The 14,638-nt window shown below is 48.0% G+C and overlaps 1 protein-coding gene across 5 annotated transcripts in view; it reads right to left on the reverse strand.

Annotated features, from left to right (window-relative positions):
- SRL (sarcalumenin) overlaps positions 1-14,638 on the reverse strand; it is a 95,346-nt gene that overhangs the window by 41,469 nt on the left and 39,239 nt on the right. For 4 of the 5 annotated variants that reach the window (XM_090023117.1, XM_090023118.1, XM_090023115.1 and 1 more), the window contains exon 2: positions 95-2,143. The exons of the other annotated variant lie outside the window; for it this stretch is intronic. In XM_090023117.1, the coding sequence (XP_089879243.1) occupies positions 95-2,143 (2,049 nt within the window). The remainder of the gene's footprint in view (positions 1-94; positions 2,144-14,638) is intronic. 5 annotated transcript variants of the gene reach the window in all.

Genomic DNA, 14,638 nt, shown 5'->3' on the forward strand with positions numbered 1-14,638 from the left:
GCTCAGCTCCACTCTACATTTGCTAGTTCACTAGTCAACGCCCTTGGCTCTTAGGCTATTGCTGCTGGCACACCTAGTAATAAAAAAGTCACACCTATTTCTCTGGGCTCAGTCTCAGCAACAGCAGGAGGAGGATTGTTGTCAGGGGTGTTGTCTGTTTCTGCCAGTATCTGCTCACCCACAGGTGGGTTTTTCACAGCAGCAGGGCTATTATTTTGAGAGTCCTCTAGGTGCTTTTCCTCCACTCTGCAAGGTCCATGCTCACAGCCTGCAGACTCAGACTTGGCTTCCTCTCTGTTGAGCTCTTCTTTGTTTACTTGGATGTATTCTTCTGTATTACTGGCAGCTTTCTGAGCAGCTTCTAGGTCAGTGTCTCCTTCAGACTCCTCCTCTGAATTTGCTTGATGAGCACCCTTTTCTTCTGGCCCTACTGAGCTTCCATTTTGGTCCTTTGACTCTGCCAGGTCAATGGCTTCTTCCTCTGACTCATCTAGGACACCACCCTCTTCCTCTGACTCTGCTGAGCCATGGTCTTCTTCCATTGAGTCTGCAAGCTTGGCATCTTCCTCTGACAATACTGGACTATCCTCTTGTTCTTTAGACTCTGCCAGGTCAACAGCTTCTTCATCTGATGCTGCTGAGTCATCAACACCCTCTTCCTTTGATTCTATCAGCTCAGCACCCTCTTTCTCCAACTCTACTGACCCACCATCTTGTTCCTCTGATGCTGCCAGTTCTGTGGCTTCTTCCTCAGACTCTATCAAGCCATCATCTTCCTTTGACTGTGACAACTTGGCACCCTCTTTCTCTGACCCTGATGGGCAATCAACCTCTTCTCCTGATTTTGCTAGGCTGTAACCATCTTCCTTTGGCCCTTCTAGCTCAGCACCTTCTTCCTCTGACCCTGCTAAACCAGCACCCTCTTCCTCTTCTTCTTTTGACCCTTTGGGGCCATCATCTTCTTCCTCTGATTCTGCCAGGTCATCACCTCCTTCCTCTGATTCTACATGGTTGTTACCCTCTTCCTCATTAGAGTCTTCTACTCCCACCTCTACTTGTTCAGGTAAGGCAGCATTTGGCTTCTCCAGATCATTTTCTAATGGGTGGCCATTGGCAAAAGTGCTCTCATTGGGTCTGTCATGATTTCCATTGCCTGAATCCTCCTCTTTGGTATGCATATCTCTGAAGATCTGACTGGTTTCTTCTGATGCAAAGACTGATTTGTCTTGGCTATTCTTATCTTGCTCCTTATCTTGAGCTTGAGATTCAGCCTCTAGGCTACCACGTTGAACCTTGCCCTCAGCTTCCACAGAGACTTCCTCTGACAGGGTCACCTCTTCCCAATGTGCTCCCAAGCCTGCTAGACCAGGTCCAGCACTAGGTGTGGCATCTCTTGATGGGGATAAGCCATCTCTGGCCTCTAAGGACTGCACATTCCTCTGGGATCCCTTGCTCATTTTGCTTTCATTTTCACCAGCATCTTTGTCATCGTCATGACCTGGATGATTCTCTGCTGCTTTCTCCTCCTCAGCTAGTTCCTTTGTACCCTGAGGGATACCCTGCCTCTCTTTTACAGATAGGACCTCGTTCTTTTCAAAATCTCTATTTGAAGGAGAATCTTGTTTGTCCTTCTGGGACTCTTCACTTGTGGCCTCTTCCAGCTTGAGTTCTTCTTCCTTGCTCTCTTTTGCAGCTTCATTCATGCTGCCTGCCTGCTGCTCTTCTGGCACTGGCTTCTCCATGCCATCATCTTCATGAGGATTCTCCACTTCTTCTTCCTCCTTCTCTACACCTTCATTAGTTTTGCTATCAGCAGCATGTGCATACTCTGAAACTGATGAGGAGGCATTTGTAATGTTCGCTTCATTGTCCTGCTCTTGGCTATTACTGTTTGAGCCATCATCAGGGTTATTTATATCACCACCTGTCTTAGGCCCATGGTCATGTGACACTTCACTCCTGTCTTGGGCTGCTGCCTCATTGCTGTCTGCATATTGGAGGAAAATGTTCTTCTTAGGAGGTAAAGAGTCTGCATAAAGTACCCCTTCTTTTTCTTCCTCTAGGGTTGGCTCTGCAGCTGATAAATGACTTTCAACAAGACTGGCGACATCTTCGGTGCCACCCGTGGCAGAAACTTGCAGTTCTAAATGATTAGAACATTATCAGTCAGTTTTATCAGAGCTTGCTTCTTCTCTTCACCTAGAAAGAGTCTACTTGTATCAACCCAATGTGGTGGTGTATTTGACAGTGAGTGGGTATGGATGTGCATGCAACCTATGCATGTGTGTACATGTGTGTTTACATGTGTGCCTGCATGCATGCAAGAAACAGACAGAATTCTGTTACTTATGTTGCACATGAAGACTCAGCATAAGTTACAACAATAGTATTTTGAGACTATTACAAATATAATTAAAATCTATCCCTGTTGATTCAAGGGGGTCATAAATCCTCTTTGATTTTTTCTTGTTTTTCATGTTCCTATCAATAAGCTGGGTGCAAACAGGATCTTTGTTGCAGAGAATAATTATATTACATGACTGATGTTTAGGATATTACTGTAGCCCTAGAAAATCTTACCAATAATTGTTCTTTCTGGACTACGCCTTTTTCTGTAACACTTGCTTTCCTTACTCATTTGTGCCCTCATGCTCTGCCCCAGCAGAAGCAGCATTAAGGAAAGATGTAAGCATATAACTTTCTTTTAAAAGCCAGCAAAGTGGCCTGGGAGACAAAAGCTGAGCTCAGAAATCTGCACTTTAAAAGCCACTTGTGTTTAGCAAATTAAAAAATGCCCTTTCCAAGTTGTTTTTCCTCCATAGCATTTTGAGGTTAGTCATTGTGGGTTTGCTATGGTGGGATTATAGATGTTCTGAGGAGAGCTGAAGGAGGGGATGGAAGGAGCTCTGGGTATCTTGTCACTGTCCCAATAGTCTGCATAAAGTCATTGCTCCAGGACGAGCAATGTCCTTTCCTTCTTAGCACTGGTGTGAATGATTAAGAGTGCACACCATGACACTTTTCCAGCTTGCTGCAGGGTCAGGGTGAGGGAGTGCTATTTATTGTGAGTGCCCCTTCATTAGGAAAACATTTGCTCTGCTGTGTAACTGAATGGAATACAATGAATTCATTTTGCATCCAGGGAGATGTCATCTGTATTTTCCATGGGCCTCTCACTGTAATTTAACATTAGTCAACAGATGCCTAAAATAAAATATTACAAGCTCTCCTGTCTCTGTTACAAACAGTTGCTGCTAGTCTGAATAATCCCCTGAAAAGTCTAATGCCTACATACCAGGGAAGCATTTCAGAGGAAAATAATTCCTTTGTACTCCAGCTGGTTGGCAGATCCCTATCAGAAACAAATACAATCCTCACCCAGGCCAAAGGGAGGCCAAATGGGTAGATCCATCAGTATCTAGGTGATGGCAACCAGGCTTGAAATGGGTCATTCCTTCAGCCTTCTCCCACAACACATTGATACTCCTCCCCAAAGCCACACTCCCAAATGCTGTGCTCCAAAATGAATGGGAGCCCAGCTATGTGTGCCAGGCCCAGCCTCACCCAGCATAGCCTTTTGTCACACTATTAGTAAATGTACTTTGGACTTACCTAGCACCACTTTTTGTCAAAAGATCTTAAAGCATTGCCTTGCCCTGCCCTGACCTGCCCTGCTCTGCCATACTCAGCAGCCAAACAGTGTCCCAGCCAGCTAGCCAGTCACAGCCCATGGAGTACAACTCAGCTCAGTACAGTTCATCCAAGTATTGACACTAGCGAGAATACTATATCCTCATATTGTTCCTAGACAAATCCCAGGCCTATGTACCACAGATCAGGTCACTTTCTTTCTCAAGGTGTCCTTCATTTCTGATCAATATGAACAGGTACTTGGTGAACATCTCTTTTTTCCAGTAGGCCTTCACTGGACATTTAAACCTCATAACTAGCAACTAACAGACAAGTGTTATACAAGGAAAGTAAAGTTTTTGGAAAAGCTATTTGTGAAAGTTTCCACACAGCCTTCTTCAAACTTAGACATTCTTGTGCTGGATTAATTCTGGGGTGTACATAAAAATGGAAGTGTTCACATCTGCAAAAGTGTAAAATCTGGCATGAGCACATAACCAGTAGTGAGCTCTTCACATTGTTTTATCTTCAGCAAAACCCCAGAGAAGTTTAACCTGCAGTGGGATGACATACTCACAGCAATAGGGAAGGCACCAGAATGATGCATGGGTAGTTTCAGCCAAAAAAAAAGTCAAAAAAATTTTTTTCAAATGTTGAAATGTTTCATAGATTTCATAGACATCAGGGCTGGAAGGGACCTCGGGAGATCATCGAGTCCAGCCCCCTGCCCAAAGGGCAGGAAGTCAGCTGGGGTCATAGGATCCCAGCAAGATAAGCATCCAATTTACTCTTGAAGGTGTTCAATGTAAGTGCTTGAACCACCTCCGCTGGCAGACTGTTCCAGACCTTGGGGGCTCGGACAGTAAAGAAATTCTTCCTTATGTCCAGCCTGAAACGGTCTTGCAGGAGTTTGTGACCGTTCGACCTCGTCATCCCTTGGGGCGCTCTGGTGAACAGACGTTCCCCCAGATATTGGTGGTCACCCCTGATAAACTTATAGGTGGCCATCAGATCACCCCTGAGCCTACGCTTTTCCAGGCTAAAGAGTCCCATGGCTCTCAGCCTGTCATCGTAAGATCTGTTTTCCTGACCTCTGATCATGCGCGTGGCTCTCCTCTGGACTCTCTCAAGCTTCTCCACATCCTTTTTGAATTGTGGAGCCCAAAACTGGATGCAGTACTCCAGCTGCGGCCTCACCAAGGCCGAGTAGAAGGGGAGAATGACATCCCGGGATTTGCTCGAGAAGCATCAATGGATGCAAGCCAGCGTTTTGGTCGCTTTATTAGCTGCAGCATCGCATTGCAGGCTCATGTTCATCTTGTGGTCAATGATGACCCCCAAGTCTCTTTCTTCTGTAGTGCTATCCAACGTAGCACTGCCGAGCCTATAAGGATGCTGCAGATTTTTCCTCCCAAGGTGGAGAACCTTGCATTTTTCAGTGTTAAACACCATCAGGTTCTCATCTGTCCATTTGCTGAGCTTGTCCAGGTCAGCCTGGATCACCCGCCTATCTTCTGGTGTGAATGCTTTGCCCCAAAGTTTGGTGTCATTGGCGAACTTGGCCAGTCCACTCCTGACTCCAATGTCCACATCATTAATGAAGATGTTGAACAGTATGGGTCCAAGGACAGAGCCTTGAGGGACCCCACTGGTCACAGGGCACCACGATGAGTGACTGCCATCAATTACAATTCTCTGGGTCCGACCACGAAGCCAATTTCCCAGCCAGCGGATCGTGGTGGAGCCAAGGCCACAACTGGCCAGTTTGGCCAAGAGGTGATCATGGGATACCAGATCAAAAGGTTTTGTGAAGTCAAGATATATGACATCAATCTCTTCTCCCTCGTCCAGGTGATAGGTCACCTGGTCATAGAAGGAAATGAGATTGGTCAAACAAGACCTACCCGCAACAAACCCGTGCTGACTATCCCTTAGGATGTTAGCCTGGGCCAGTCCATCAAGGATGGCCTCCTTAATAAACTTTTCTAAGATCTTCTAGTTTTCTGTTTTGAAAGGGGCATTTTTGGTTTCAAACTTGATCTCAGTCGATAATGATAAAGAAAAAATCTGGTTTCAAATTTGATCTGGTTTCAAACTTGATCTGATCTGGTTTCAAACTTGATCTCAATTGATAATAATGAAGACAAAAATTAAAAGAATTGGATAACCTGAAAACAGGTTATGAAGCCAAAGATGTTGGGTTAATGAACAATGATTTGGGGGAAGGATTTTTTTCATTTTTCAGATTAAAATAAAATTAACTCCCTGCAAATTTGCCACGTTTGTTCCACCCAGATTGAATATTTTAAAAATATTTTTTATTTCAGTAAGTGGTGTAACTTCCTCAGCCTCAGCTCAAGCAGATCCTGAGTTGGCAGGGTCCATGTGAGGGCTAGTGCTCAGCTGTGGTTGCTTTGGCCACCTCTATTGGCTCACACTAGTCAGTCCCTTGAAGAGAAACTCTTCCCTTCTCTTCATCATGGGTTTATATTTTCAAGGTAGGAAAGGTATGCAAAGGGAAAGTAAAGCAGGGGCAGTTGCACAGTAGCAGAGGGCTGCCAGACAGGTAGGGTGGGAACACTGAGGGCATGGGAGGCTTCAACAAATGGGGGAGGAAGGGGTAAAAGAGGAGCAAACCTGCAGAGCCAGAAAGGAGAGAAAAACAGAAGCAAGAAGAGTAGGTTGAGATAGGAGGAGATCAGGTAGGTGTGGAAGAGAAGCAGGAGTAGCCGAGAGGCGGATCAGGGTGACCAAAGGAAGGTCAAATAGCCAGACTGTAAGGGTAAGAGGGACAGATGGGGAGGGTCAGACAGGGTGGAAGGAGCCTCTTAGATGCCTCATGGGTGTGCTGAGCTGGGAAGGAGCCAAGCCAGGTCACAGGATATGCTATAGCTGGTGCGAGTCTGTCAGGGAAGAGCATGTGGAGCTGCCAGCCAGTGCGTGTAGTGACTCCACTATGCATGCCTGCCACCAGTGACATCAGTGCAAATCCTTCTGCTTAGAAAAGCTCCTAGATGGGATCTTTCCAGAAGGGCCCTCCGCTTTGCTCTTTGCTTCCCTACTGCATGGTCCAAAGTAGCCTCGGCCTAGAGACCTTCAGGACATGTGATGAAGATGATCTCTTTGGGCAGACTTTTGGCTGAGGGGCATTGGGAAGGGGCTGTTAGGGAGAACTGGAGGGAAGAGGGGTACTGTGTTTTTTTACCTCAAAATAAATATGGGGCAAAAAAAAATGTTTGCCATTTGGTCTGGTAACTTGCTGCAGCTGCCTGAAATCACAGGCAGCATGAGACAAACCAGGTGCAAGCAACAGAGGAAAAAAATACCTTGAAAGGATTAAACCAGCATCTAAGTTGTGAATTCATTTGCTGCTACATATTTGCCTGTGACCTTCAAGGTGCTATCTAAGGTCCCACCCCCACCCAGTTTCTACCACCTTTTCCCTTTTTTCTCCCTCTGTGATCTTTAAATACATCAAACGTCAAATTGTGCTGATCTGCAGATGGTCACCTGATGATCACTTTGCAGCAAAATGGGCCAAAGGTTATGGGCTTAACACCCTCTGACATTCCTCATCCCAGCTAAAAATATGTCTAGCAACTGCATGGTGGAAACTGAAGCAGCAGCTCCTTCAGACACAAAATAATAACAGGAACTAACCCATCGGTCACCTTCCCTGCTAGGGCTACCCCACATCAGGTACACAATTGAGTCTATATCTTACTATCAAAAATCACAGTTCAGACAATAGCATGTAATGATGGCCTCACCATGCATCAGCTGGGAGGATACTCGACCTTCCCCAAGCAGATGGTAGAGAGATGGGAGTGGGGGGAGGGGAGCAGGGTACAAGTAAGAACATCTCTCAGATGTGTCCTCCAGGTCCATTGTAAAATGACACTTGGTATATCCCAGGACTTGGAGTTCTGTACTGTATGTTGTGGTGCCAAAGCGCTGAGTGCAGTTACAGCACCAAGAAGTTATTTAAGAAAATGTACCTTGCTTGGATCACCTTGGGGACTAAATTACAACAGAAAAGAAAGGCTGCCAGATAGCTGTTTGATAGCTCCCAAGAACTTTGTTGAGCCTCTCTTCATGCCCACCCTGTAACATGCTGCTCTCCTTCTCGGGCTAACTTTGGAAACAGCAGGGCAGAGAATACTAGCTTCCAGACTCACACTCACCAACACAACTTTTCTACCACTGCTGAAACAACTGTGTTTCAGTCATAGTCACTGTGGCCATGCATAGTTGAAACAATTATGCTTCCCTAAAATGGAAGAGCAGACTTACTGCCGCTCAGAGTGTCAGCTGGTCTGCTGTAACAGTTTTGTATGTCTGCTTCTATCCCACAGTAAAGTAAACTAATCTGGGGGGGCGTTAAACTAGAATGAAACAGCTACTAAATTACCAGTTTAGCTTCCACTTACTACTGGGGAGAGTGGATGCACACAGAACATAGCACCTTAGGGCATGTGTAGGTGATATGGGAGTTAATGTAAACCACCCAAAAATGTTAATGTGGCTTTTTTTTTTTGGTGTGGTGCATTTTTTTTGCACAAATAGCAGTTTTGAGCGAGTTAAGCCTCCATCCGTCATTCCCCACAGATGTCAGTAGAGGGAGTCAAATACCAATTTACCCCCTAGAATGTCTTTCCTACTGTATAACAGCAGAAGGCGCATGTGAACCACCTGGGCTACCCAGTCCCCACCCCTGGGCTCTGGTTGGGCAGTCCTGACTCTCTGGGAGTCTCCCCTGGGCATGGGCATGGTCACCCCAAAATCCTTATCACTTGCACCCACCTATGCTCATTCGGTCTGCATACACAATCGCAAGGACCCCATCCCAATTCCAAAATACAAGCCACGTGGGTTAATCCTCCCCTCCCGTTCGCTCCTTTCCCTTCCCTTCCACCTTGGAATCCTTCAGTAACGTAACAGCTTAATAACTACCTATATCATAAGAGTAGCAGGTGGGTGGGTGTTTGTTGCCACCCGGTTGGTAGGGGATTGCTGCTTATGTGTTGGTGGTCTTCTGTGTTTTTGTTTGTTTGCTTGTTTGTTTTGGACTACATTTCTCAGCATTCCTGAGCTCACTGATCTTCGTACAGTTTCCAGTGGGAAGATGTGTTGTGAATTGTTTTATAAATGTTTTTGGAATGTTTTTCAAAATGTGGGTTGCTGTTCGGCTTGTCCCCATGCCTTTCAGGGGCTCAGTCAGGTGTGGATGATGGTGCATAATCCCCTCCTCCCCACAAACCACTCACAGTCTAGAAAAGCAGTAAACCCCTAGCCCAGTCCTGATTTCCTCCCCTTTTCCCCTTCTGTCCCCTGACCGTCCCCCCTTCTGCACCCCATCCACAACACCGCACACCCCTGTAGACAGATACAGATTTTAAAGCGTAAAAAAAAAATGAATTTATTTTAGAACAAAGCACTCCTAGAGGTTGTTGTCAGAAATGTATCCTGCAAGGCAATTGCGCACAAGGACCACTCAACCAGCCTCTCCTTGAGGATATCTCCTCAGTCCCTGCACTGCTGCCCCATGTCTCTGTTGTCTTGCCACTGCCTGTCACGTTTCTTGTTCCCATGAGTCCTTGAAAATCTCTCCACAGCTCTCACAGATATTGTGCATCACACAGGCTGCCACAATAAGGGGTGTTAGATTTTCTTGATCCATGTTGCGCTGGCATGTAAGTGCCCTCCATCATCCTTCCAGTCGGCCAAACGCACATTCCACAGCCATCCTGCAACTGCTGAGGCAGTAGCCAAAAGCCAGCTTCTGCAGGTCAGTGGCATTCCCTCCGTAAGTCTTCATGAGCCAGAGATTTAAGGGGTAGGCAGAGTCCGCTAATATAACAGGGGAACAACAACACCACAGAGCACTCCCTCCTCCACACCAGGTGCATAGCGTCCTTTCTCCACAACGGCAGCCAGAGGGGAGTTTCGGAGCATGCTGCTGGCCCACCCTGTAAAAATGTTCATGAAACAGCTCCATTGGTCCACCATGGCTTGCAGGATCAAGGAGGCATATCCTTTCCTGTTTGTGTAAAGCCTCCCACTCCTTGCAGGGCACAGGACTGGGATGTGAGTGCTGTCTACAGCCCCCCACGCAGTTCAGGAATCCCTTCTCATTAAAGCCATTTATGACTTGCTGTGGATTCACCAGGCAAATAAGGAGATGGATTCTAACAAAATTAAGCAGCTGGCATACCTCACAAGTCACCTGCCCCACTGTGCAGGCAGCCATGCCCAACTGGTTGGCAATGTAGTGGAGGCTGAATGGGCTGGCCAGTTTTACGATGGCCATTGCAACCCTTTGTCTCATGGAATGGCCCAACACATGTTTGTGTCCTGCCTCGTGATGTGTGGGCCCAGCATCGAGACAATATGGTAGAATGTCTCCTTCTTCATTGGGAACATCTCCAACCACTGCTGGTCGTTCCAAGTGGTCAGGTCAATACGCTCCCACCACGCTCTCGCGGGCCCACACTATGCCGATTCTGCTGGTCCGCCTCAGGTTTCTCAACAAGAGCCCAGTCAAATTTCACTTGGTCACTTTGCTCTGTGTGTTCCCCTGAGTACCCATTGTATCTTCTTAACGTTGTTGCTGTTAAAACAGGAGCGCAACTTGCCGCTGAACAGTGTAGTGTGCTACTCCTACTGAAGTGTTCCAACAGTAATCCCCAGTTAAACAGCATTTGCCGTATTGCCACATCCTCCTCCTCCACCTCCTCCTCATGTTCCATGTCCTTCATCAAGTCCTCCTCCTGCTCCGTGTCCTCCATCATGTCATATACTTCATCCTCGTTCTTCATTTTGCCCCTCTCCCAGCAGCAACCTCTCACCCATCTGCACCAAGCAGGGTGGCAGGGACTGTGTATGTGTGGTTAGTCTGGAGCTTGGTGTAGCTGCTTTTTCAACACTTCACCCCAGCACCCTAGGGCATTGTGCCTTCTGCACGAGCTTTGCAGCCACTGGTGTTGTGATGTAATCAAGCTTGCAAACAAAAAAAATATTTTGCCTACTCCTCTCCTGGCTATTCAAAACTTTTGCCAGTTTAAGGGAAAACATAAGGCTGTGCTTCTGTAATAAAATTATTTTGCCCGAGCAGGCAGTTAGGTATCAATGATTTTTGCAGGCATCCCAAAGTACAAAAGCAGTTGCATCAACGTAAATGGGAAGTTTCATTCCATCTTCCTGGACTTTAAGAAGGTCTTTGACATAGTTTCCCACCACATTCTCTTAAAAATAACTTGGTGACTGTGGCATTGATACCTACACAGTCAGATGGGTGGCAAATTGGCTAGATGGTCGCACCCAGAACATGGTGGTGGATAGGTTGTTTTCGACCTGGAGAGATGTGGGCACTGGAGTCCCCCAGGGCTTGGTCCTCAGGCCTGTGCTATTCAACATCTTTAACAGCAATCTGAATGTAGGCATGGAAAGCACTCTGTCCAAATTCATTGACGACACCAAGGTGTGGGGCGAGGTGGGCACGCTAGAGGGGAGGGACAGAATCCAGCTAGATCTAGACGGGTTACAGAGGTGGGCGGATGAGAATAGGATGGAATTCAATGCAAACAAGTGCAAGGTGCTGCACTGAGGGAGAAGGAACCTGCAACACACTTATAGGCTGGGGAACTCCCTTCTCAACAACACAGTGGCAGAAAGGGATCTTGGAGTCATTGTTGACTCCAGGATGAACGTAAGCCACCAACGCAAGGAAGCGGTCAGTAAGGCTAACCGCACCTTGTCATGCATCTACAGATGCATCACAAGCAGGTCCAGGGAGGTGATCCTTTTTCTCTGTGCAGCATTGGTCAGGCCACAGTTGGAGTACTGCATCCAGTTCTGAGCACCACACTTCAAGAGGGATGAGAGGGTCCAGAGGAGGGCTTCTCCTATGAAGAGAGGCTAAAGGTCCTGAACCTATTCAGGATCCACAAGAGAAGGCTGAGAGGGGATCTGGTGGCCGTTTATGAATTCACCAGGGGAACCAGCAGAAATTGGGGGAAGCTCTGTTCCTCCAGGCACCACCCAGGGTTACTAGGAATAACGGCCACGAATTATTAGAGAGAAGGTTCGGGCTGGACATCAGAAGACATTACTTTACAGTTAGGGCTGCCAGGCTCTGGAACAGCTCCCAAATGAAGTGGTACTCTCTCCTACCTTAGTGGTCTTCTAGAGGAGTCTGGACAAATATTTAGCTGGGGTGATATGTTCCCAGCACCTGTTCCTGCCTGGGGTCAGACCTGATCTGTTTAGGTCCCTTCCAACCCTAAGTACTATGATACTATGATCTACACACGCCCTTAAAACAGTAATTTTCTCCTCTGCTCCATACCCACCTCCCAAGATGTAATACTAATAACATGCCAGAATGGGAATTAGCATCCAGGACTAGAACTGTTGGGGACAGGGAGGATGGCAGAGAATGGAGAGCTCCCCACCCAAACCATTCAAGCATGGGCATCTCTTTCCAGTTTTCTCCAAGGTCTTTGGCTCAGGTCACAATCGCTCAAGAGGGCTGGTGCAGTGGGGCTGCTTCAGTGGTGCCCGTGGTTAGTTTGAGCACTCAGTAACTTGTGCTTAGTTTCTAGAGTTGGCTGGGAATTTTCTGCTGACATGTAGCATTGTTGGATTTTGGGAGGGGTTGGGGTGGGGATGAAAATAGCTTTTCTGCCAAGCTTAAATTGTTCATAAGAAAATGATTATTTTGCTGAATGTATTTAGTATTCTGTCAGGAAAATCCAAATGTTGGGGTTGGCTTTACATTAAAATCAACATCCCCCTAAACTGCCACGTATGGTGGGAATTTAGCTCAGGTACTTCTTGACCTTAGTTTCCCCTAGGCCTAAGCAACTTGGCTAAACTGTATTGCCATTGATATATGGTTATCAAGCGTTCCCCTGATGCACTGTTGTTGCTCAGCCAGAAGGAGAGGCTGTACTGTACCCTTGAATATACAGCCTGGCCAGGGAGCCTGGCCAACTTCCAGGAAGAGTGCTTCTAGTAACAAGGACACTGAAATATGGTGTCGGACTGTGAGGAAATGCTGTGGCCCTTCCCACCACAGGGATCTGACAGAAGCTTTAGGTGCTCTGCATTTCTGAAACCCAGAAATTAGCAGCATCAGCTTCTGTACCAGACAACTGGAGCAACCCAGATGCAAGGTCACTTCTAAGTACATTCACTGGGCCTTATTCTCTGAGCCTCAGCTTCTCCTTCCATAAAATGGGGCTATTGGTGCTTCTCTGCTGGGTTTTGCTGGGCACATCTGCATGAGAGGTTTTACTGTGCAGTAGACTGATCTATTGCACAGAAAAGCATCACTATATGACTGTGCACTGAGCTACTGCACAGAAAAATAAGCTAATGCACAATACATCTACTACCTGTATATACAGGTAGTAGATGTACTGTGCAGTAGTGCACATGTAGATGCTGACCAGGAGCAAATTTGCTCCCAGTCAGCCAGACCAGCAGGGGGCAGCCTCGGAGTAATTGTATAAGCACCCAAAGATTGTTGACTAGAAACTGTCCAGAGTGTAAATGGTCTTGGGTGTGCGCTGTGGGCTTGGGGTTTGCAAGCAGCCATCTAGGTACCCTATTGCGGGGGTGGGGAAGTATCAGTCAGTAAGCATCTTCTGGACATGGTGCTCTATCCACTGCTATTGGGGAGAAGGTGAGGAGTGTCCATGGCGCACACACCACATGCGCCCAGGACATCATCCCTGGCCAGGCTGAGCATTTCCCCCTCTCCAGAGACCCCTGCCAGGCTGAACCTGTCCCCTCTGAATACCCCTGGCACCTAGTCAGCTGCATCTGGAACCTACAGCTCTCCCAGACTGCTCCAGGAGGTCAGAGCAGGGCAGGAGCAGTCCCGGATCTGCTTAATCCTATAAGGAATAAATCTGCTCCCAACAGGGTGCATGGGAAGATGCTTTTCCAGGGCTGTACTGAAATTACTGTGCAGTAATCCAAACACCATTAATTGCACCTGTAGATACACCTACCGTGGGCTACAATGAATGTATTTCCAGCAGCCAGGCATCCTATGCTTCTATAGCTATAACACTTCATGGAGTTTACTTCTCCTCCTCCTCTGGCTATAGAACAGAGGTGGGCAAACTATGACCCTTGGGCCAGATCCAGCCCCATGGTGGCTCCCTTGGTTGTGCCTGGCCAAGGCACGGTCCAGCCTGTGGCACGTCCTGCTACCCCTGGGCATACAGTGGGGCTGGTGTGGCTCTGCAGCTGGACTGCATTTCTAGGCAGCCCAGGTGGCAGTGGCTCTTTCCAGCTGCCACTGCCACTGGCCCCAGCCCCATGGTATTGGCGGGGACCCATGCACACTGCTTCAACCCCAGCCCGCTCCATGTCTGCTCTGGACCTCCTGCCCATGCTGAGCAACAGTGGGGGCCAGGCAGAAGCTGCTGTTAGGCACAGGGGAAAAGCAGCCCTCCCTCTCACTGCTGCCAAGCCCTTCTTGCTGCAGCCACCTGGAGCCCATGCCTGGTCTGCCCTGCAGCTTCTCTCCACTGCCACCTCTGCCCCACTGCAATGACAGCAGCGGAGAGGAGCTGCAGGGCAGCTGGGATGCAGCATCCAGTTGGCTGCAGCAAGAAGAGCCCAGCAGCGGCAAAGGGGAAGGGCCACTTTTCTCCCATGCTGAGTAGCAGCTTCTGCCCTGCCACTGCTGCTGCTCAGCATGGACAAGTGGGCCAGAGCAGGTGAGGAATGGGCCAGAGTCAGGGATGCATGCCTGGGTTCCAGCTGATCCTCTCCAGCTGCGGTGAGTCTGGAGCAGGTGTGGGGTAGGCCAGGGTCAGGGCTGGGGCTGTGCGCAGAGCTGCTGCTGGGCGCTGGTGGCATGGTGGCAGGGAGGAGCCACAGGGCATGCAAGCTCCGGGCTCTTGGAGGGGGCATGAGTGCTGACCAGGCCATGACAGTTCCCCAGAACTGACTATGTGGCCCATGGGCCCAAATAATTGCCTTCCCCTGC

The sequence above is a fragment of the Crocodylus siamensis genome, chromosome 12 (assembly GCF_052110815.1).
Source record: "Crocodylus siamensis isolate JL-2025a chromosome 12, ASM5211081v1, whole genome shotgun sequence".
Classification (NCBI taxonomy): Eukaryota; Metazoa; Chordata; order Crocodylia; family Crocodylidae; genus Crocodylus; species Crocodylus siamensis.